The 25,053-nt window shown below is 37.8% G+C and overlaps 1 protein-coding gene across 4 annotated transcripts; it reads left to right on the forward strand.

Annotated features, from left to right (window-relative positions):
* On the forward strand, positions 1–24,975 carry LOC129768366 (serrate RNA effector molecule homolog). 4 transcript variants are annotated; one of them, XM_055769968.1, is made up of 9 exons: positions 1–153; positions 425–594; positions 656–807; positions 866–962; positions 10,901–11,083; positions 11,949–12,015; positions 12,072–14,056; positions 14,122–14,235; positions 24,716–24,975. In XM_055769968.1, the coding sequence occupies exons 2-9, from the start codon at positions 461–463 to the stop codon at positions 24,789–24,791; spliced, it is 2,808 nt and encodes a 935-aa protein (XP_055625943.1). In that variant the 5' UTR covers positions 1–153; positions 425–460; the 3' UTR covers positions 24,792–24,975. The 4 variants fall into 4 exon arrangements, with proteins under 4 accessions (XP_055625943.1, XP_055625942.1, XP_055625941.1 ...); XM_055769967.1 differs by lacking the exon at positions 24,716–24,975 and adding an exon at positions 24,389–24,684 and having other exon boundaries at positions 428–594; XM_055769966.1 differs by lacking the exon at positions 24,716–24,975 and adding an exon at positions 24,389–24,683.
* The last annotated feature ends 78 nt before the right edge of the window (positions 24,976–25,053 follow it).

Below are 25,053 nucleotides of genomic sequence, written 5' to 3' on the forward strand. Positions count from 1 at the left end.
TTTGCCCGTCTCATGTTCACTTGTCATCGGGAGCTGCTTGATGTTGGCAGAGATTTTGTAAGCAGAAAATTTGAGGACGCGTCTCTGACCTACAAAATAGGAAATTTCAAACAAGTGTTACTTTTTGAAGTAAACGGTTTTGAGTGGTAAAAGGTGAATAGATAGTTTGAAAATGTTCTTATTTACTAAATAGGCTGATCCACGAAAACAATTCCGTCTAGCTCAGCGCGTTGCATCTTGGTTTTTTTGTATGATTTGTTATATACAATTATATGTTGTTACCGATTTGAAGTCGAAAACAAAAGGATTTCGTCTTTTGTTCTTGTAAAGCTGAATCAGAGAAAAAAGATGATCTTTCAATGCACAACCAAAAGTTGAAAAAAAATCAATACACCCTAATTGAGGTTATGTTTGAACTTTCTAGCAGCCCGTTTCGGCCAAGTTATTCAATCGAGAAAAGATGGCAGATTCTGATGATGAGTATGACCGCAAGAGACGCGACAAATTTCGCGGTGAGCGAAGCGCCGGTGATAGCTACGCCCGTGGAGCGGATCGCGCTGACCGGTCCCGTGGTCGGGATGATTGGCCGGAAAGGTTTGCATAGCATCTAGTGATGGTGTAGAGAGGAAGGTGAATCGTATGTTTACCATTGCAGAGGCAGACCAAGGCCGGACTATCGGGACTACCGACCACCGCCACGAGATCGTGGCTATTCGCCAACTCGCGAAGGCCCTCCAATGAAACGAATGCGTGGTGATGCGTGGGGCGACGAGGGAAGGCAACGTTTCGTTGGTGAGTTTTCCAGAAGTAGTTATATAGAATCATTTTGTGGAGTATATTTACACTACAGAGGAAATATTTGTAGGACACGATAATTACGGGATGTATGGCTACGGGCATGATCATTTCGGGATGCACCCTTCCGCAGGACCATACGGTCATCAAGGTCCTGCGCACCAAAGGTATGGAGTTACATTACGTTTAAAGTAGATTTTCAATAATGGCGAAATGATGTATAAAGCACATTTTACTAATGTATCATATACGACCATCAAATCTTTTCAATAAGTGTTTCAGTCCTCCAAAACGCTCATACTGTGTTCAAGTTCTCAAACTCGAGTATGAGTTTTCGAGTATTTATTTTTTTTTAGAATATTCTAGAATATGACGCTAAAATACTCAAATAGTCGATTCATGAAAAAGTGGAGATCATTCTTCCCACTAAATATATTTTTTTCAGTCTTCAGTTCTCTAATTCACGATTTATGAAACTTTTTTCAAGGAAATTACTTCTCTCTTGCAATGGTATACGCGTACAATCAATCTTTCCACTCAGAATACAGTCAAGTTGGCATAAGAGTATCTTTGAGTATCTCTTGTTGGTTTCGTTGTTAGTAGATCCTCCTGATTTGGACGTTTTTAGTCCAAATTTTAGTAAGTTGTTTAGCGCACCATGTATCCAGTTGAAGATGCATCGCATTTTTTTCCATAGCTCCGCTTCTAAAGTTGTCAATATTAAGAAAATATACATTTGGAGAAATTCCTTTAGCAATGACAGATTTGTTTATTTTTGAAATCAACGTGTGAAGTGCTGTTTCAGTTGATTTACGCGCTCAATGGGCAATGGAAATTTGTTCAGTTATTCACTCTCCAAATGTAATCTTCATATCAAGACCAGAGATTTTTTGTTCCCATTCTTGAAAAAAAAAAGTTGTTAACGGACCCCTAGCCATTGACTTAGATTGTAGCAATGGACCTGATTCTCGAATACACTTCACGGTGGAAACGGAATGAAACGTATTCGCGATGACAACGGTATGATGTCGACATCTGGATACGAGATTAGTTTCCCACTAAACTTAGCATTATAATATCAAATTATCTTCAGATGAAATTTTTGTATGAGATTATTATACCACATGAAGAAAACAAAGTTTTCCACTCACATTAAACACCAGTTTGATACGAAGAAGTTAATTTTCATTAATGATTTTTATTTGAAAAGTGCTCATTCTGCCTGAAAACTCATAATTATCTTCGACACTTCACTAACTCGTAAAACGTAGTTCAGTAGCGTGCCGTTTATTTCGTTTGCGCCGTGAAGTGTATTCGAGAATCAGGCCCAATGTCTTCCATGTTTTTATTTCTGAGTCACTTTCAACCTTATTGGCTGGTTCATCACTCGGACCACGGCTTTACTTCCATTCCCGAAGAAGACTATCGCGAGTGAAAATTGAACTCTTAAATTTAGGAAGTTTGAAGGACTTTAAACGGACGGAAGAGCTTGATTTGGCACTTTTTAACAGGGGTACGGGTGAATTGGGGGTAGAAAAATCTAGATTCTATCGCTCATCCATTTTTCGATGGATTTAACACCGCTCACGAGCTTTCTCGTTTTCGCGTTCCATCTTTACGGACTTGTGTGAAATTAGTGGATAAATGTTTCTGTTGCGTATAAGCTTCTGTTCAACGTTTTGCTGGATTTAATGAATTATGAATTACACTCAGGTTTTTGCCTACGCGTTTTTTTTTTGCACGGTACCCGTAAAAGACTAGCGCAATATCACGTCTCCCCCTCAGCGCACATTTTTGTCTCATGTTCCCTCAGAGCATATTACGGTAATTAGTGCTTGTAACGGAGCTTAGTGCTAAGTGCCGCACCTTATCACGATTCTTACGTGGATTTTAGGTATTGGGTAACGGGGAGCTCGCCGGGCGGTACAACGGGACGGGGGTTTTACTGCGATTCGTGAATGTCTTCCCCTGTCTACTTAGCTCTGGACGTTCCAACAGTGGTACTGCACGTGTATCGGCAGAATTGTACAAATTACTAGGGAATCTTCCAGCAACAGCAGATGACCTCATTCGTGAGGAAAACCGAACTATAGCTACCAGTAACCAACGAAATTGCAGGAAAAAACTACGGGTTTTCGGGTTTTGCGAGGTACGTATCCCCCGCGTAAAAAAACCTGGGTGAGTTTCAATTGAAATAAATTGATTGTTTATCAAGTAACAACCAACAATCATGCTCATTAGATAAAGAATTAAATCATTCATCTTTCCACATAATTCATTTTTTTTCTTGATCGTGACAGAGAAAAGTTAAAGACTGAAACGTGAGCATGGGTCAATGTAGGAAAATTTACAGAATCAATCCAAAAATAAAAGTCACAGGAGGGTTGTGTCCGAGACACGACCGCATAGTTGACGTAGGATTCTGTTAGGCTATCTGTTTATTTTAGATATGTTTGAAGAATTACATCGTTAAACTCTTTGATAATGATTTGGTGGCCCTGGAAAAGGCAATTTTGTTTGGTTGTTGGGTATTATTTGTTCACTCCACCAGTGTTTATCGAGTGATGATGACAGAAGGATGGTAAACAGTCGTTAGATGGTGCGTATCAGATAAAAGATACTGCCCTCTGTGATCCTAGACGAGATGCCTCCTGTGTTATGTATGGATGAAATAAAGAAAAAAAAACTCACTAATGTAATATGAGATAATTACCAATACCGAACACAATTATCAATTTTTCTCATAAGTAAAAACATGTTACTTTAATATAGAGAAAACATATTTGAAATGGAAAAGGTAATTTTGTTTTATATTTTTTACTTTCTGAATGTTTATTCAACCCAATGCGAATTTTAATTGGACTAACAACACCTAATACTATATGTAGAGCATATATGAAATAACTTTTTCGAATATTTCTTCATTTTTCCAATTTTTTCTCGCCGCATGAATTTTCCTTGGATGAAAATGAACACAACAAAACAGACAGCTTAAACCGAACGACCCGTTCTCGAGCGGGAACACACCTTGGTTTCATTTTTGAAAATAGAAATAACTCGTTTCATATATCAAGTCATTTTTCACACAATTGCTACCATATACAATTACACTTGTGCTAAATTTTTCACAATACACAATATTAAATTTCCAAATTTAAATTATATTTGCTAGAATTAATCGTATCACTCAACATACTTGCAATATAAAAATCCCCCCGACTATATTTGCAATGTCGATTTCCCTCGGGCACCTTGGTTTTGATGTCTCTGTTAGGGAACACATTTCGGTGGGAACAAAAGCTCCTCCTACTTTCATGTATTTACAATGTCGATTTCCCCCAGGCAGCTTGGTTTTGATGTCTCTGTTAGGGAACCGCCGCATGTGTCGTCAATTTCGACCAATTAGAAGTGGATATTTCCGTTAGGAAAGGGGTTGAGATTTTTCAATTGTTCGATAGTTAGTTTCATGACATATATTATTTTATTCAATATAAAAAATTGTTATGGAGTGCCGAAATCGATTGACGCAAAACTTTCATCAATCCATCATGAAATGACTGAGCAATAAACGTTTCAAATTGGACAATTTTCACGATGTGCTCGATTTTCGGTTTTCAATTTGTACCCCAATATGTTCCCGAAAGACGTAATCCTACGTCAAAAAAAAAGTTGTTCGAATAGAGTTATCGAAGTTATTTTACCTATCTTCCAGCCACAATTTTATTAATCGTAAAAGGGTATGAGAAAAGTTATAAGTCAAGTTGTATGGAAGAAACTAATTATGTTAAAGAAAATTGAAAAAAGTTATTTGAAAGGACCCAAAACACATTTTTGAGATAATACTCATTGGAAAGAGAATACTTTTATCCATCTTCAGCCAAATTTTCGTTGGCCGGAAAAGAGTCTGAGAAAAGGTATGGGCCAACATGTATACAAATCATAGAAGGGAAATTAATAAATTTATCGAAAATAAAAATAGAACTTTTTTACACTCGAAAAAAAATTACGGAACAGAGTTCGAAGTCGAAATTTTTAGGCTATTTTTGAAATGCTTTAAAATCGTGAAATATTCACGCATGGGTATTATGGGGTATAAATCTCTTTAAAGCACAATTTACATGGATTTACAAGGAGACGATCCTTTAGTTAGGCCCGACCGAGTGTTAGCGAGCGTCGGACGGCATACGTTTACCCGGTTAAGTTTTGTTTTGAAATATATCATTTATATTTCATTTCATAAAATACGAAAGTACCGGAATATTTTACAGAGAAATTTGTATTTCGATGTTTGTAGATGTAGTGGATAAAAATGTCGGGAAGAAATGAGAAATCGATTTCTTTCTGTTTTTTCAAAGATAGCAAATCCAATTAACGTTATCAACTATCTTTCATTTGATTTCTATAACGTTGTTGTGGACCATTCAGTAATGAGATATTATTGTATGAATGAAAAATTTCGAATTCGTATTCGATAACAAATAGTTCAATGTATAATCATCGAAAAACAGTTTTGAAAACTCTAATAAATTCTATACACCCAGGATTTTTTTTATGCAGGGGATAGAATTTTGTTATAATTGGTCCCGGTACACCATAGTAGATGTACTTTGAGTATTTTCTCAAATTTTCATTTCCAAGCCTATTGAGAATGGGGATGAAAAAGAAAAACTATTTTTTTCACTATAGCTCTTATAGTGAACCATATAGGAGAGTTATATTATTATCATCTGAAAAAAATCACACAAATCCATAAAAGCGCACATAAAAGAACACATTTAAAAACGAATTATAGTAGTACTGAATTTCTAAATACTAAAAAAAATTCAATGTTTCAAGATTTTTGTTAGTACTTCAATTTTTTAGGAATTTATTTTTTGATTATATTTATCGATGTATCATAGTAAGACGCACTTTCAGTATTTTTTTTTTTCAATTTTTTATCTCAAAGCTATTGAGGATGGCGTGCTAAAAATTGAAAGGTACGTTTTTCACAATAGATCCTACGGATGGGATTCGAAAAATAGTCAAAATTTCTATACAACAGAAATTTTTACTTTTTACTTCCTTACCCAGCCAGACCCTTTCCCCCGTACAACTCGTGAACGTTTTGGCCAATGACTTTTCTCTCAATACCCTTTTCGGACCAATGAAAATTTGGCTAAAGACAAAAAAAAATATTCTTCATCAAATGAGTACTATCTCGAAAATGTGTTTTGGGTTCTTTCAAATAACTTTTTTCAATTTCCTTTAAATTAATTTATTTCACCCATACAAGTTGTACCAATGAAAATTTGGCTAAAGATAAATAGGAATATTCTTTATCGAATGAGTACTATTTCGAGAATGTGTTTTCGGTTACATAAGTTTTAAGGAGTTGAATTCTTAACTATATTTTTATAACTATATCTGAACAATTTCCTAATTCTATGGTTAGTAAGGTAGAAAACCCATTACTCGCGGTTGACTCCCTCCCAAACAACTTGGCCTATAACTTTTCTCAGACCTTTTTCCGATGAATCAAATTGTGGCTGGAAGATAGGTGAAATATTTCTCTATCGAATAACTTCGATAACTTTATTCAAACATTTTTTTTTATTTTCAAAATTATGTATATTTTTCTATATTGACCCACGTTACACGTTTCATTCTATAACTTTTCTCTGTCACGATCAAGAAAAAAATTGAATTATGTGGAAAGATGAATGATTTAATTCTTTATCTAATGAGCATGGGTTTGAAGATTGTTACTTGATAAACAATCAATTTATTTCAACTGAAATTATTCATTATTTATAAATCCAGCAAGACGATGTACAAAAACTTGCACGCAACAAAAACATTCATCCGCTGAACTTTAATCCGCAAACTTCACACATAGAGACGAATGAACTGCAAAGTTTAAAGCCTCCTTGCAAGCAAAGCAAGCAACTTCACACAAGCCAAAACGTGCGGTCCCAGGCGTGTGTCTTACATATTTCTTCCCGGTTCTTAAAGTGTTAAGAGATTTTTTGCACCAATCCATCTTTTCATATACATATAATTAAGCTCATCCGCATGCTCACAAAAATTGTCCCGTACCCAAACTGTTAAGGAATCAACTGCCCATTCAATTTTCGACTTTGTAAAGATAGCTCTTTGGCTTCAATTTTGTCTCTTGGCAGGATTGAGCTGTATTGAAGACCTGCGCGTTTTCGGGAGTTTTCGGGAGTCATTTGGATGAAAATGCGTATCCATCACAATACTGAGTGCATCCTGAGAATCGGTTGTGAACTTTTTCGTTTTCATATTTTGGACTACCAAGTCCATTGATATGATCTGTTGAAAGAGCTTTACAAATTGCTTTACGTATTGCTTTCAACTCACTCACAAGTAAGCTTTTATTTCCTTCATTATTATTGAATGGCGCTAACGTTTCCTGTGGAACTTTTGCCGTCTCAACGTATGCATTAACTAGCGTCCTTTATTAATACTTAGTTGAGATTTCTTAAGCCAAATAACACGCCTTGAATGTATCCCGAGGGGCAAGCTCTAAAATACGCGTGATCACAGTGCAAGTATTTATCCAATGAATTGGAGAATTTATGGTACCTTTTGTGAAAAAAGTAGAAGATCGCAAGTCACATATATATGGCTTGCCAGACAAGCAGCTGTTTTTTTTTGTGTAAAACGAAGGTAGCTCCGATAGCTTTCTTGAGTCCTTTGGTAGGAGAGGGGTGGTAAAGACGGATACCCTAAGTAAAAGTTGATTTTTTTTCGTGAGTTTCACGAAAAATATAAAGCTATCTCACCACAAATCGATAGACTAGGTCTTTTTTAAAATAAAATTTATCTTTAAGGCAGAATTTTTTAAAAATGAATGTGTCCGGCATCTTTGAAAAACTAAGATTGATTCGGGAAAGACGGACATCTGGGGTGGGAAATATGGACACTAACTGAAAATTCAAGTTTATGTAATCCATAAGTTTAGGACACATACAGGACGGACTCGATTATATACAGTCTCGGATTTCTTTTCATACAATCTTTTTATAGAAATCCTGTATATAATCGAGCCAAAAAATTTTTTTTCGATTCGTTTTTTATGCATATATGTTTGGTTTTTTGAATATAAAAGAAGAGTTTAAGTTTTGATTCATCCCCTTAAAGTCAGAAAACGCCTTTCTCACATGAAAAGAATACTTTTATCCAGAATCTCTCAGAAGATGATAGACGATTATATTTGATGGAACAGTCCTTCTACGCATATGTTCGAATTTCAAAAATGACAGAGTCTAGAACTTTTTTACTGTTTCAGACTCTGTTGCCTCAAACAGACTGTATATTAAAAAGTACGCTACGGAAAACTGTTCTGTTGCTTCCATTTGAAAGATGAGAAAATTTATTACGAGATGTAGTAGTGAAACATCTGAATTAGTGGATTTAAATAACATTTCGGAAGTGAAAACTTAAAAGTTAATAATTTTGAATGTGTTATTAGAAATTTTATCATAAAAAATCATATTAAACTTGACTGTTTCTATCAGTTAAATTGAAGCTCCGTAACCGCTCTACAATTTGTTCTTTGACACCAAACTACTCGAGTTTAGAGGGATACATCTTTCAGGAAAGGGATGGGATATAAGGGAATTGTTACAATGTTGATGATCACACTCGATTCTTAAATCTATTGTATATTTACATTTCAACTTATTTTACTCTTTATACCAAGGGGGCCAATCGCTCGCAATGGATGAAAAGGAGGGTATAAGGACATAGGTACAATCACACACGAAGATCGATAGCTTTAAGGAAAACATATATTTGGGTCATGTAATCAAGGTCTAACCGAGCCAACACATCTCTCACCGGCACATTGGGCTGTCTTCCTCGGGCCACTTCAACGTTGAAAGGTTACATTTTTGCTTGAAATGAGTCGTTTTTGCAATGTAAAAAAAATTGCTTTTTTTTCAAACTGTATATAATCGAGTACAAAATTGTATATAATCGAATCATATATAATCAAGTTTGTATATAATCGAGTCCGACCTGTATTGCCCAAGTCCATATCATCCAATTCGGGCCAAAAATATTCGGTTATCATTGAACGGTAGCGATTTCCATTCACAGTAACGTGCCGCTCTTGATAATCACAGAAGATGTACGGCCCAAAGACGCCGCCGGACCATAAACCGCACCAAAGCGCATGCAATGGTGACCCATGGAGTACGTGTGGATTGCTGCCTGACCAATAAGGCATATTTTGCTTATTGACGAAGCCATTCAGCCAGAAATGAGCCTCATCGCCCGTGTTTGGATTTCGATCAATATCGAATGATACACAATGTGTCATGCAAGTAACCTCTCACGAACAAATAACCAAATATGAAAGGATCATTCAGATACTTGTATGAATGACAGTAATCACTTGTGTAACATTACATGATTAAACCAAGAGAGAAACGAATACTGTTGTTTGCATATTCGAGCTGTATCAAATATCGCAAACCATTTTCGAAGCCTGCATACAAGTTTGAACCGCATATATCGTCTCGCTCTACTATAGCGAAACCCACTGCACAGACAAGTGCAAAGCAATAAATGATACAAGAAAAATTACGTCATCATTTCGTCACCATTTGCGGAGAGCAACGAATGGGAAAAGAGAGCGGTGTTGCTGGTAAAACTATGCGGTCTATATGAATATACATATTTCAAGGGACAGCAGCGTTAAAAATGGAAAATATAATCTGACTACCCTTCCCTTAGGCTCTATCGAGTTAAATAATCATATAGTTTGCACTCTCTGAGACTTAAAAATCAGTATCTGCTACATTAGCTGAATATGAATCATTCGCTTTGCGTAATCCGTACGATCCTGCTGTTTCATGGTGCATGGAGAGGTCGATATACATATGTTAGAGGCAAAGAAGAAAATATACTTTCTGCACCGAAAGTGTATATGATACTTCTGCTTGCGTGTCGGTGTATCATGAAGTGCGAACCGATGCAGAGTTGTCTCATTCTCTTTTGTGTCATGATTTGCAGCACGTAACAACAATAGGATGCCGCAGGGGGGAAATGATTTGTGTATGATCATATTTGAACGAACGAAAGCGATTTTTTCAGTGAATGGATCATTTGGCAAACACTGCTCATCGCTGAAGATGATTTTTCGATGAAAATCCGAATCATTTTCAAGTTGGTGCTCAGCCCAATTCACGAATATACGACGCTTCTGGTGGTCAAATGGCTTCAGTTCTTGCGTCAATTTGATCTTGTAAGTATGTAGGTCATGATCTTTTAGCAAAATTCACCACAACGACGTCACAGAGATGCCCATCGCTTATGTGTTGTCATTCATTTGGTCGTACCGAGTTTGGTGTGAATTTGTGCGTTGACACTACAACAAATATGCGCAACAATGGTATCACGATAACAGAGTAGACGTTATTTAGAAAGAGATTAACCCCTCAAACTACTAAAAAACTCCGCCTAATCGAAATGAATTGCGATAGCATTAAAGCTAAACTTACGAGGAGATGAAACATAGCTTAAAATGCTTCTTCAATGAGGATACTGCAAGAAAGCAACTGATGAAGATGATCATCAGCTTGTGCAGAAGTTGATGACACGTAACAATCTCAAAGTTCGAATCTTTAAATTGCTATAAACATAGAATATTTTCACGTTTTCAATAAAGTTTTTATTATAAATCAGGCAGATTACGAGATATATAGGATAGATTAAAAGCTTCTAAATTGGCAAGGTTTTATATTGAAATCGACAAATCATTAACATTGTGAGTCATTATTTATATCAATACTTATTGGAAATAATATTATAATATTATATATTGGAAATAACACAATAAAACAAAAGAACGATTTAAAGCTGCATCAAAGAGACCATTTGTTGTATTTTGGCTTCGTATTTGAAAAGGAATAACTATTCCGCTGAAAATCATAGGGCAATTCATTAGATGTTGATTGTTACTGTACAGTGTTAAAGTAATGAACTGATGATCGTATTAACAATTTGGCTCTTAAATATTATTGTAAAGATTGCTACTCAGGCCGTTCGAAAGGCGTAAAAGGTTGATCATAAAATGTTCTTTTTTTCTTCCTAGGGGACAACAACCCGCCGGCGACATGCAAACTCAGCCCTGCATGATGAACCTCAAACAGTTCTTGGACATACAGGATGATTCCATTGATGATTCGGTTGCTCTCCAGAAGTACAATGACTACAAGTTGGAATTCAAGCGCCAACAGTTGAACGAATTCTTCGTAGCACACAAGGACGAGGAATGGTAAGACTTTAAGCAGATTGGTTTAGAGTGGTCGTGATTCGAGCGCGTTTCCAATGATTGAAGCCGTCCCATGTTTTATAGACATGAGCTTTTGGAGACACTTTTGTCGACTGCGCCTATCCTTCTTTTGCGTCCGTGCATCATCATTCGCAGCATCAGCGTCAACAGCAACGGCTAAAACTATATATTCTTTGTCAACAGAACAGAAGTGATACCAGCGAATGCAGCGCGAACATCATTTCACACACACCACTCTTTTACGGAAATGCATCACTGGAATGTCAACTCCTGTTCTGTGTTCTAATAATAATTTTTCTCCTTGACAGCGCTAGGGCGGGGAACAGTCTTCGAGCGGTGCTCCAACTGCTCGGCTGTTCTAGATGCACACTGTCTGTCACTTTCCCCACTGGCTAGGAACTCTCTCCCCCCTATCCGCGTGACTTAAACTCGAACAAGTATTACGCGCGTTGTCTTGGTTAGGGACCCAAATACCCCAACGCTTGGCGAGCAATGCCAGACGTTCAGCTTTAGCTACCTACCTTCGTGGTCGCGTTTGATCTTTCCCAAATAAGATACCATAGAGGAGTGAGAACGCACGCTCGCTATGACAGAGACAGGTACTTACATTTCTTAATCACGGTAAACAGCTATAAAGACGGAAATATGCGAATGCGCAACCTTTGGTTGCGCCATAAACACTTTGAATTGTAGGATTACAATAATCCACTTGGGTAAGCTCTTCCAGTTGTGATGAAGTGGATTTTTCGAGACTGTCTCGCGTACTCTTTCTCTTGGATTTTTTCATTATCGATACATTATTAATCTGATATCTTTATATTCTTTTTTCTCCTAAACATCGAATCAGGTTCAAAATCAAGTACCATCCCGAGGAATCGATGAAACGGAAGGATGAGCAGCTGGGCTTTCTGAAGGTGAGTTCGTATACATTGCGCGATTTCGCATCCAACCGAAGCTTCGATACTTACAGCGCCGCTGCGATGTTTTCATTGATCTGCTCGAGTCCAACGATGTCACGAAAGTTACAGTGGACACGACCAACTCGGACGCGCTGCTTCGACTGTTGGACACGGTTGTCATCAAGCTGGAGGGAGGCACCGAGGAGGATCTAAAGGTGCTCGACGAGAAGCCGGTGGAGATTGTAAAGCCGTTCCTTCCGGAGAAACCCAAGGTTGTGATCAGGACGGATCCGATTGAGGATTTGATAAAGAAGGAAAAGATTGACGAGGAAAGGCCAAAGGGTGAGAATGAAGACGAAATTGAGTTGAAAGAGCCAAAACAAGAAGAGGAAGAAGAAGAAGCGGAAGACGAGAGTGAGAAGCCGTTGTCGCTGGAAAAGAACTCTGAGGAGACTGAACCGGTCGAACAGGAGGAACCCAAAGAGCCTGACAATGAGGACGATTCTGCAAGAAAAAAGGATCGTCGGAAGAGGAGCCGCTCTGATTCGGCCTCCAGCTCATCGTCATCCTCGTCGTCAAGTTCAAGCGACTCGGAAGATGAGAACAACAAGGACAAGGAAAAGAAAGATGACAACGAAGAGAAGAAGGACGACGAGGAGAAAATCGCCGAAAGTCCGAAGCCAGTGGAGGAGGAAAATGTGACTGAAAATAATGGTCACAAGAGTGGTGGCGAGGAAGAGGAATCCGCTGAAAAGGATAACAGCGAGATACAGGAAAAGATGGATACAGGGGAGAACACTTCAGTTGAGGACAAGAAAGACGATGACGAACATAAAAACAACACTTCAATGGGGGAAACAGATGAAGTCGCTAAAAAGGCCACTCACGAGGAGGAGGGAGAGGAAGGAGACAAACCGGAAACCATCGATTTGGTCAAAGATACCAATTCAAATGGCGCCCCACGTGCTTTGCATCGCACCAGTTCCATTTTCTTGCGGAATTTGGCACCCTCAATAACGAAGGCGGAAGTGGAGGCGATGTGCAAACGTTACAACGGATTTTTGCGTGTGGCCATTGCGGACCCTCTTCTTGAGAGAAGATGGTTCCGTCGCGGTTGGGTTACTTTCCGACGGGATGTAAATATTAAAGAAATTTGCTGGAACCTGAACAATATTCGTTTAAGGGACTGTGAGTTGGGGGCGATTGTTAACAAGGATTTGAGTAGACGGGTTCGGCCGGTAAATGGAATCACTTGTCACAAGACGATTGTGCGGAGTGATATAAAGCTCTGCGCGAAGATCGCTCACAATTTGGACGACAAAGTTGGCTTGTGGAAAGACTCGGAAGGCAATGGAGAGGAAAATAATGGTGAATCGTTTGGATTGCAATCGAAAAATCCCGTTCTGCAGAATATTACGGACTACTTAATCGAGGAGGCTTCAGCGGAAGAGGACGAACTGCTCGGGCTGTCAGTTGACACCAAGAAAGCTAGCGACGGCGAGTTGGTGGAACGCGATCCGCAACTGATCGAAGTGTTGGACAAATTGATTCTCTATCTTCGCGTGGTTCACTCGGTTGATTTCTATAACCACTGTGAGTATCCGTATGAGGATGAGATGCCCAACCGTTGCGGAATCATCCATGCCCGGGGTCCCCCACCGCAGAATAAAATTACCTCCAATGAAATCCAAGAGTACATCCGCACGTTCGAGAACAAGATGGGATCGTTCCTGACCAGAATTGGCGAAGTCCAGTTGGAGGAACTGCAAAAGCTCGGAGCGAAAGATGCCGAGGCCGAGGTGGAAAAGTTCATCCAAGCTAACACGCAGGAACTGGCCAAGGACAAGTGGCTCTGTCCGCTGTCGGGTAAGAAGTTCAAGGGTCCCGACTTTGTGCGGAAACATATTTTCAACAAACACGCGGAGAAGGTTGATGAGGTGCGCAAAGAGGTGGAGTACTTCAACAATTATCTGAAGGATATTAAACGGCCGCAGCTACCCGAACATCCGGGTAACACTAAGAAGCCATCGACCGAGGCGGCTCTTCCCCAAGCCGGGTAGGTTTTTGGATTGGTTTGGGATGGAATATTCTTTGTATTGTGAATGTATTATTTGTTTTCAGTTATCGTCCACCTTATGGAATGTCTCATGGGTATGCACCGATGTATGCTCCCTATGCACCACCAATGATGGCCCCAGGAGGCCGTGGTAGGCCAGGATATGGACGCGGTGGAAGGTTTGTGGATTTTGATTTTTATATTTTCATTCTGAACAAATGTTATATATTGATGTATTTTACGTGCAAATGTACCGAATGCTTTACTATCAATTGACTGCGTAAAATTTATAATGAGAATGGGGCGGTCAAAAATGGAAATACGTAATTTTCAAGTTAGTTTTGCTGCGATAATTTACGAAATCTCGATGCTGTAATAGACGGCATTGATCACAGCGGATAGCTGGGATAAGGCGCTCTAAATCGGTGGAACTATTTATCCAAATTGCTGTTCATAGTGGCGTCTCGTAAGTAAATTGTCTAGTTGTGCACCTACTCGGTGGCCCAAAACTTTTACTCAAAGTTGCAAAATGGGGGTTAATCAGTGCTCGAATATTGTTTTCTTGATATAAGAATCTTAATCGATTGACTGAACTACCTCGTGTTTCATCTTATTTCAAACATTTCTGAGTCTAGTTCTAATTTTGAGCTATTTTTCATAGTCGTGCGTAGTTGGTATATGTTGTATATAAATTCAATATAACACTGCAAAAGATTAGATGCGTAATCGAGTATGATAGGATGTTTCTTTAATATAATATTACAGTCTTGTTTACGGAGACAAATTATTTGTTTAACCGTTTGAGTATGGGGCAAATTTTGTGAGGTATATTTTTATGACTAGATCCCACAAGTTGTGTTAAAGTTAAAAAAAACACATAAAAAGTAATATTTATAAAATTTATAAGCATTGACTTATTTATATAAATCTTTATTTTTTTAAAATAATGTTTAAATTTTAAAAATTATAATTAAACATTTTTTCACAATTATGGTTTGCTGCTCAAAGCGCATGAAGTGAGCAAGTTAGATGTGATCTTTTCACTTTTTTATCCTCTTGATTATTACACTCTACACATCGCTTTAAATTTCGCCCTGGTAGCTTTTAAAGCGCTTTTCAAAAATCTCGCAAATCGATCGAAAACTGGATGAGCAATAAGGGATAGAATTTATATTTATTCAGTTTGTACCTCCAATATGTTACGTCAAAGGTGCCGAGCATAAAACAAGAAGAGCACTATCGCGCTTCTGCCTGCTCAAACGGGTAATTGAATTTCTTCTAGCGATACAGTAATGGAATAATTCGTTCAGTACGAAGGTCAAATCGGTCGATTATGTTTTCCAAAAAATTACTGTGACGTTGGAGCTCAAGATACATTTTGTTTTCAATAGCCATAAGTATAAGCTTTTCGAATCGCTGCTCTCCCATCATTGATCTTGAGTAGGTCTTCGGTCTATGAAGAACAGAAAAACTTCGTTCGACCGATGCTGTGGTTGATGGAAGCGTTAGCGTTATTAGCTTTGCGAGTAAAATAATTTTCGTAAAAAATATCGTCAAGGTAGCTATCGATCACTGTTTTTATAATCTTTGGTTTTTTCTTCTCGGCAAATTCTGACTTCGTATAGAACACTCGCAGTTCATTACCTAACTTCACTTTGTCGAAATTAGAGAATCGACAGCACACATCAGCTATTAGCTGTGAGGAGCGATCTGACGTAGTGGTTACATTCGTACCTTCCACGCTAAAGATCACAAGTTCAATTCTCACTCCCAACATTCTTCCGAAATGGAAGTATAGTGTCGAACTAGCCAAAAGTGTTGAAAGTCACTATAATACAGAAAGAAAAAAAAATCTATTAGCTGTTTGGGAAACTCCGTGTTGATGTGTTCAAATTTTGAGCAGTCGAGCAAACCTGAAAAGCTTTGCTTATTAAAATCAGCAAACTGCATATTCAGCCCGTGGAGGATGCAGTCGATAATTAACACGTAAAATTCAACATACAATTTGATCTCCGCGAGTTCTCGTTGCTGTAGTGTATGATACAGAATGTCAGTGAATAAGAAAATTGATGCGAACTCTTTCAGAAAGAAAATTGTATCAAAATCCAGCATGTATCCATGCAGCTCCCATACAAGTGAAGTATTACCATCCCACCTAGATACATTTCTCCAAGACAAGTAGTATTTTTTATTATATTTCTCAACCAGAGATGCCAATCTTCTTGATTTTTCAGGATTTCCCAGACTTTTTGGCTCGTATCCTGATATCCTGACAACCATTCAATTTTTCTGAAATGATCGTGATTCGTCCTGATTTTTGAGTTTTTTACTTTATCACAATAAAAACTATCCGTAATGAATATACCGGGATTCCTTTCAAAGTTTCCCTGATTTGAAATGAGAACTATCAGCCTACATAAAAAAAGCTCAAAATAGAATATAATGATTGGTCTTTCTTTGGTTAATTATTTATTCCGAGGCGATTCACGTTTTTGAAAGTACAGTGTCGACATTTATAAAATTTTGAAGTTGACGTGAAAAAAAGATTATTAGATTGAAACGCTCGAATACAGTTTCAAATTTGTATATTTTGAAAGAAAATAATTAGTTGGTGTTTTTTGAATGTTTAAAACACGTAGTGCATTTTTCCACCTGAAAATCCATTATGATTTTTTCATCACTATGACAGAAAATGAAGCTCAATGTCGTTAACGCCAATTGAATAAATGAACCATTGAGGATAATTTTGCGAGATCTTTTTTTCTTTCACTCCAAAATCCAGTTCATGCCGCCACTGATCCACCGTTGATGAGCATCTGGTGAAGCTTGGCCTCGTAAATCTTTACGATATGAAGGTTCTACACAATTTGATTGAGATACCTTCAATAGATTGCATTTCAATCTGCGACTCGCTTGAAAAACGCAACGAAAATGTCGTTTTGAAGAGTGACGCTTCATGAAAATGGATAATTTACAACAATTTTGATCGGCGAAAAAGATATACGCGAAATAAACAACCTTAAGCTAACCCCAAAAGTCGATCTCCAGCCGAAGAAAGTCATGCTCTGTGTCTGGTGCGATTGGAAGAAATTCTGTACAAAAACTTTCTATCAAGTAACCAGTCGATAAATTCCCATAAGTACTGCCTAGCAGATGAACAAATTGAAGGTAGCGATCAAGGCGTAATCTTCCCATCAGACCAACGCAAAACTTCATATCACTATAGATTACATAATAAAATATTTTGGAATCTGGCTGGGAGGTCCTATCTCACCAGCTAAACTAACCGGTTATTACAACCTCAGATTATAACAGGTTCAGGTCTCTGCAGAATTATTTTATGGGCAAGAAGTTCGATTCTATGGACAATATAAAATAATACCTTGGACAGTTTTCGACGTGAAGGCAAACATTATCTGGTAGGAAAGAATTTTTAAACTGTATGAAAGAGAGATTGTGGAGCAAACCTAAGTATATAAATTTAAACAAATGTATGTCTATCTATAAAAATTGTGCTTTTGTTCTTTGAAAAATTGACACAAACATTCGGGATAACACAATATGAGCTATTCTGATTATTCCTGATTTAAATTTCCATTCTCCCTGATTTTTGAATAAAAAAGTACAGTAATCGTTCGCTAACTGGTCCTGGTTTAACTGGTCTGCTATTTAACTGGGCGAACGTTAACTGGTCCTTGGACCAGTTAAAAAGCACAATTTCGTAAACAATCGACGCCATATTCAAATGGAAGATTTGCTGTGAGGGGTATTCGAATGTAATTTTAAATGTTATGAAAGTTGACATTATTTTCGCACGACAAAAACATTGATTAAACTACAGAAAAACAATTTTCTCAAATCATATATCATACCTGTTGTCGCACTCAATGCGAAACTTCCATTGGAATCCTTTTATTTATCCAATTACAGGAACTAAGCGAATCAAACAATTCATTGAAGTTTCCCTCGATTTTATTTGACGTTTAACATGCCGGACCAGTTAAAACGCGAATGTCGATAAGTGGTCTTCTCTTTTCGCCCAGTTAGTGAATGTTTACTGTAGTTGGCCCTGGTCTCAACTGTTGATCATCCTAGAGCTGTAGACCCGCTTGACTTGGCTCACGTTCGGGATCTTTTTTTTTCAACTCGCAATCGCGCTTTGAGCTTTGAATGAGGAATGATGCCAACGAAGAGAAGAAAGAAAAACGTTTCCGTGTTTCCATGCCTTCCATATCCTTCACAATTGAATTACGCTTGTTTCTTGCGACTTCATTAGCATGATCTTCAATGCGAGTTTTCCTAAAAGTGCGGCATGTCATGTTGTTATTGATATGTTCTTTGGTAGCTGAATGAGCTTTCATAGCGGAAGATGGATGATTCAAATCTACATATCCTCTTTTTTCCACACACTGTTTTCTGCTTCGTCCTGAAAAAGTAAACAAGGCCAACGGAATAGCTTTACGCTGGTCTCTGAACCACATAGTCACTTCGCGTCGTAATCTTTGGCATTAAAGTTCGTTGTAGTTATTTTATCCTTTCCAACACAAGTCGTTTTCAACTTGTTTAATTTTAGCCGCAGAATATCCATTTTCGCAAAGACTAATTGCACTTCCACAGTCCTTTTCGCAAACGGCCTTTTCAAAAGCTCGTCAACAACATCCTGTCCAACCATGTCCTTAATTACTTTTAATTTGTGATGATATATCGCCATACATTGGCGCCGTTCTATCTGTACTTTAAGGGGGTAGCTATGAACATCATAAAAAGTATGTGATTTCACATATTACATACTGATATCACAGTTTTATTAGGCATAGGGTAGTGGGGGTAATGTGCTCACGTGGGGTAAAGTGGTCACCTGCTTGTTTGGTAGAATAACTATTGACTATTAACACCGCATTGATAGTTGATAGTCATATGTTTGAAGAATTTCATGACTTTTGAGTTACCCTGTACTACAGTGTAGCTGTCGCCTGTCAGGATATAAATAAAAACAAAAAACGCTCTCTCGGTAGCCATTCGGACATAGTTTTATGCGTTTTGAATTTAAGGAATTTCTAGAATTTTTTGTTCAATTTCAGCGATTATTTCGCATGAAACGTTATGTGTTTCCTACTACGTTTTTGTACGTATGAGAAATTTTCAATCACGATTCTAGGTGAATAGGCCTAGCTCATTTCATACATGTACTTACTATTTCAATAATGATTTAAACAAATTTGGCCAAGAAAACACGCATAAATATATCTTTTCTAGCGAGATATGTGCGAGTGACCACTTTGCCCCCCTCAGGTGACCACTTCACCTCCTCACTAAAAAAATTTTCGATTTTTCAACCTTCTAATAATGAAAAATGTGAAAACGGATTTTACAAGCGGTTCAAGAACTTACATCAAACTCGTCGTACGGAATTCTCAACATTGGAAGCTCAATACGGTTCATAGTTCTTTCAAGGAGGGGCTGAGGAAAACCGAATGGAATTTGGGTGACTTTTTGAGAGCATTGTACAGTCTGTTTAAAAACATTTCTATGAGAAGGGCAGATTACACGGCTGTAACGGGTTCAACTGTATTTCTGTTGAAGTTTTGTATTCTTCGCTGGTTGGAGAACGAACGTGTTGCGGGACGTGCAGTTCAAATGCTACCACACCTGGGAACAAGAGGAGAATAAGCTTAAAGGAAGCCATCCAAACTTTAAACGGAATTTTGCATCAGTTTCCCGGTCAAAGGTATTTGAGATTATCGCCAATGTTGCTTGGACAGGAATTGACTTTTTTTTGTTACGGTCAAGCAAACCATTTGTCATGACAATGTCATGCGAAAATGCGAAAACAGAATAGAAACTGAGAGAGGTTGGCGCTCATACGGTATGACTCATACGGTATGATGTCGACGCCAACCTCTCTCTCAGTTTCTATTCTGTTTTCGCATTTTCGCATGACATTGTCATGACCAAGGATGGAAAACAAGGGAGCATGATGTGATTTACGATTAATCGCAAACTGCACAGATCGTAATCTGTGCAAATTGCGACTAACTATTAATTCAACTAACTATTAACCCATCATAACCAAATGATTTTCTCTTGGTAACTCTGAGTTGACCAAAGCATTGCTAGACTGAAACTAGTTCGAATAATTGAGATACTCTCCTTTCTCGTTTTGCTTTCAACTCCTAACAAGAATTTGCTCCATGGGAATGAGTGTCTCTATGACGTACGATTCTCGCTCTTTCATCCGGGCGTTAAATTTTCTTTTCCGAGCGCGTTTACTTCGATGAAACTGGGTAAAATAAAAAAAATGCGCTACAGCAGATAGATAGGATTTCTCAGATGGTGTTTAAATTAATCAAGAGACTACAAACAATAATCCCTCTCAAATCACTAATTTTATGAGTTAATGTAAATGCGTTATTGGCCAAGGCTTTTACGACATCGAACACGTGGTCTTGCGAGATATATTTTTCCGCCTGCCCAAATACAGACCACTTTTTTCGGGCCGAGTAAACTGGTGTCTAGAAAAGACCTTGATTACCTTGAATTAATAAAAAAACATAAATTAGCGCAAATATGTCAACATGTGTTTTTTTGTTTAAGCACGTAAATATTTGCTCATATTTTTTTTGGATTGTGGCACTCTACATAATTTGTATGCAGATAGACTATCCACAGTTTGTGGGGGAATTGAATACTCATACAACTCAAATGGATAATGATTATCTGCTATCACAAAGCTGAGAAATTTTTTGACGTTTTGTTTTACTATTGATTCATTAAAAAAAAAAGCTTTATTTTTAAATGTTTTCTTATCCTGAGACTGGCTCACCATATTGCACTGCTACTAAAACCGTAGGCTAACTTCAAGGATATTTTTTATTCATTTTCGGCGAATAATCAATAGAGTGCCGTGTTATGAAACATCAGAATAATAGCAAAAACAATATTACGATCATAAGGTGTTGGACAGGTTATTCCAGACGACATTGGAATATATTCCATCTAATCATCTTTAGAAAGGTTAATGACCTTCAAAGGATAAATTTATCTTGGGCATATTGAATTGATGTTCATGATTTCCAGTCGGACGTTTATTCGCTCTGATAATTGTGTGGTCCTCACAAAGCATATATTCCAATGCCGTCAGTTCACTGAAATTATTCGTATACCGTTTGATGATAAGGTAGGATGTTGATAATCATTTGCTGCGATACCTATTGTTCCAACAGTATTCATTCGACAATATGAAGACTGAATACCTGAAATTAACCAGATTCTACCATGCAAATCTGCGGTCAAAGCAGTATGTACACTTGAGAGATGCATCAAGTTTGAAGGGATATAAAAAAACATTAGTCGTTCGACAAATCTACTGCCACATATGTCGGAAGTCCGCGATACATGAATATCATACGTCCATACTATTTCATTACATTTATTCGCAACGAAGAACGTAACCACACAGAATTGAATTAATCAAATATGTGATCCGTTTTATCTACAAAATAAAAAAGGGTCTGAAATTCAATCGAATTCGAAAGGTGTTTCGTGAAGTCACTAATTGAATTACTGTTGGAAAAATTATTTGGAGAGAAATGTGAATGTTCAGAATTATTGGAATCTAAAAACGATTTTGGGCGGGATGAGATTCGCCCAAATCTGCTGGTAATAAAATTAATCAATTGCATCCATTACCCGTCTGCTGTTTATCGGGCGGGAGACGACAGCAAAATAAAATCGACACGAGACTGAGTCAGCCACTCACTGCGGACAGTGCAATAGAGAATTAAAAATCCCTCGACGAGTGTCGTAAGATTTCAGTTGATCGTCTCTTGTAAACTTCCCGTTCAAGAACTCATCATCCGCTGTATGGGATGGGATTAATTGTTTGTGGCTTGCACTCACGATAAAACTTGAGTAGTAGAAGTAATGCTTCGAGAGTGCAAGCAGTGGGGATTCCGCTCTCATATTGCTTTTTTGAGATCTTGGTAGCTCACCGTTCCAAGTATTCTCTCTGTGTACATATGAAGAATAAAAGAGCATCGCCTGCTGGGGGTGATTTAAAAACATCCGACTAGAGGGATATACTTATTCATTGATCGTTGAATGTGATTTTTTACCATCCCTGGTCATGACAAATGGTTTGCTTGGTTACGGTAACATCGACAATTAAATCGTGATTGCATGAATATCAGACAGAAGCACCGATGGTTCTTTTCCTTTTCGAAGACATAACAGGACTTGGGAAGAGCTGTAATGGAGAAATTTATGAAGCCCGAACGACTGAAAGTGAGATCTAAATCACTTGTTGAATTTGAACTAGGATTGAGTGTTCTTTGAAAAAAAGATTGATCTTGCCGAATCGATTTTCTAAACGGCGTAGGGATCCACTGATTAAATCGGTAATGAAGAATCGATCTTTGAAAAATCAAATTTCTTTCTCACAATTTATTTATTTATGAGAGCCGTCTTTTCTTTAAACAGGCAATACAAATTTCATCTATTCAATCATCAAAGGCATTTCATTTTGATTTTCAATATGAAGGCCACAGAAAAACATTAAACCCCAGAAAAAATGCATTTTCCAGAGCATTCATCTTGTAGTGTTATGGAATCATTCGTGCCATACGTCTAGGATTTAGTCGAAACCGATTCATAGCCGTAGCGGCCAGTAGCTGCCGCTAGTTGTGATCACGGTATCACTTGTACGAAAGTCAATTTTAGAAGAATCAGACTGACTTGGACATTCCCCTTTCCTTAGCAGTTGCAAGGACGTGGCCAGGACAGTTCTTAACTGTTGAAAAAAGAATGCCTTCATCTTAGAGATATTACCAATCATCAGCTACGGATGGAGGCTAGTTTTTTAACATAACAGTTTTGAATTCGTACCACGTACCTAGCTCAATGCTAATGCTAATGCTAATCAGACTGACTTGGACATTATGTTTATAGAATTCATTAGGTCTTTGGTGAAATTAAAATGGATGTGCACTGGAAAACAAATCTACAAACTAATTTTCTAGGATAAAAAAATCGGAAGAAGATCGATTTTTGCGATTTCTTCGAATACAAAGAATCGATCCAAACGATCGGAAATCGAAACGGATCTATTAAATATCGATCGAAGATTACCCAATCCTAACTTTAACTCATAAAACCAATCTACTGCTTCCTGGAAGTATTGAAATCAAATTTGCAACGAAACAGCAAAGGATTCCGTCAAAATTTTCATATAAAGATCCTCATACTTCGAACCACCTGCAATTGTTCATAGGATTACCTTTGACGTATCCCATCACTCATTACCTAGCGTGTATGAAACCGGATGTGATTTCCAACTGCCCGGATATAGCGAAGAAACAGATGGAATTATGCTTGGAAGTATTCGTCGCTAAAAACGAAAGCGGGAAGCAGCAAAAGAAGCGAAGGAACTTGAGGCTAAAAAATGAAGATGCTGGCGGACGCCCAGAGAGATGTAGCCTTGATGGACGAGAAAATTAAAATGCTCAAAAAGTGTTGAAAGTTGAACTGAATTTGCAATAACGCTTAATAAACATAATAAGAATACTTCACATTATTCTCTGTTATGGTGTTCTTATGGCATCCAATATAATCATTCGATGTAGATCCAGGATAGGGGTCTGAACAAGTCATTAAAATAAATCAATTAAGAAAGTGCTACTCACTTCGTATCAGTGGCGTAGAGTGAAGTTTTCGTACCCGGGATGGAAGGGTTGATTTGCAGACCCCCCCCCCCAATGAAGCTATAGTCAGTTCTTCTAATAAATGGTCTCAGAAACAGTATTCCTTAAACAATCCCGTCCGTATCTCCTGAACCCTACATCCAACCCAAAATCTGTTGCTGAGAAACACATCGTTCAATTTTTTGTCACATGCGGGACTTGAAAACAATAAAGTAAAAATATTTTCGCAATCCGGGATTTTTAACTAATCACACAATATTATTTTCATTTTTGAGAGTCGGGAATTTTCTGAAATCATGCAGGAAAAAGTCGGGAAAAATGCGGGAATTCAAAAATTGAGATTGAGTGGCCTTCCTGATAATATATCTCTCAAACTTAACTAGTTACATTTAAGGGACATTTTACGAGCATAGGTACATTTACACACTCGGTCTTGAATTTTTAGATTAGTAGTTTCAAGCTTTATTTCAGTAATTTTGTTAGTTAAAATTCCTTCTCTGGACTCACGAATTTCATTGTATCATTTAACTCGCGAAGTACCTTGGAACTGCTGCTCTAATAATCCCCTTTTTAAGCTAGATAGGTCGTAGCGAAGTATCTTCTTGTAATCATTTCAACCGGTTACGTTTTCCAGGGAATCAATGACAGAAATTCGTCGACCAATCGTAGCGTACGGCGACTTAGACATGCCCAATTTCAGCGATAGTTTTTTGTAGACCAGCTACAATACACGTGTGGGTGCGGTACGGTACTGCGGGTTCACGTGAATCGTGTGAATCTAGTTGTAGAATAAAACATCTTTTAATATGTAATATAATACCACTTTTGTCGAATATCATGACCGTAAACGAGGGACGCTTCCAAAGTACTCTCGCATTGCTAGTTCCAGAAATGGCACCTTAAAAATAAAGTGTTCATGTCGCTAAATATTTGATTGAAAAATTTATTCACACTATTCCAGAATGGCACCCGACTTCCGTCCAGTGATTCATTACCGCGATCTGGACGCACCGCGTGAACCTGATGAGTTTATCTAGGTTATCAAGTATGATATTGCGTACCCAGCACAGATGGTGGGAGTACGCTTGAACAACACACTTTGCAAATGCGTGAGTTAAGCATTTTTAGGAATAGTTTTGCAATTCTTATATGTTCTGACTATCCATCAAATAAAAGTAAGCAATGAACTATAAAGACGCAGCAAGCGCTGTATTCAACCGATATGTTATCTTATTCATTTTTTATCCGAAAATTTCAAACACAGCAACCTCTGACTGAGGGCAGGCTATTGTTCCTTCT

The sequence above is a fragment of the Toxorhynchites rutilus genome, chromosome 2, assembly GCF_029784135.1.
Source record: "Toxorhynchites rutilus septentrionalis strain SRP chromosome 2, ASM2978413v1, whole genome shotgun sequence".
Taxonomy (NCBI): domain Eukaryota; kingdom Metazoa; phylum Arthropoda; class Insecta; order Diptera; family Culicidae; genus Toxorhynchites; species Toxorhynchites rutilus.

Coding starts and splice junctions, on each gene's coding strand:
- LOC129768366 (XM_055769967.1), top strand. CDS start 461: ATGGCAGATTCTGATGATGAGTATGACCGCAAGAGACGCGACAAATTT. Junction 11,084..11,948: donor GCACACAAGGACGAGGAATG/GTAAGACTTTAA, acceptor ACATCGAATCAG/GTTCAAAATCAAGTACCATC. Junction 12,016..12,071: donor AGCAGCTGGGCTTTCTGAAG/GTGAGTTCGTAT, acceptor CGATACTTACAG/CGCCGCTGCGATGTTTTCAT.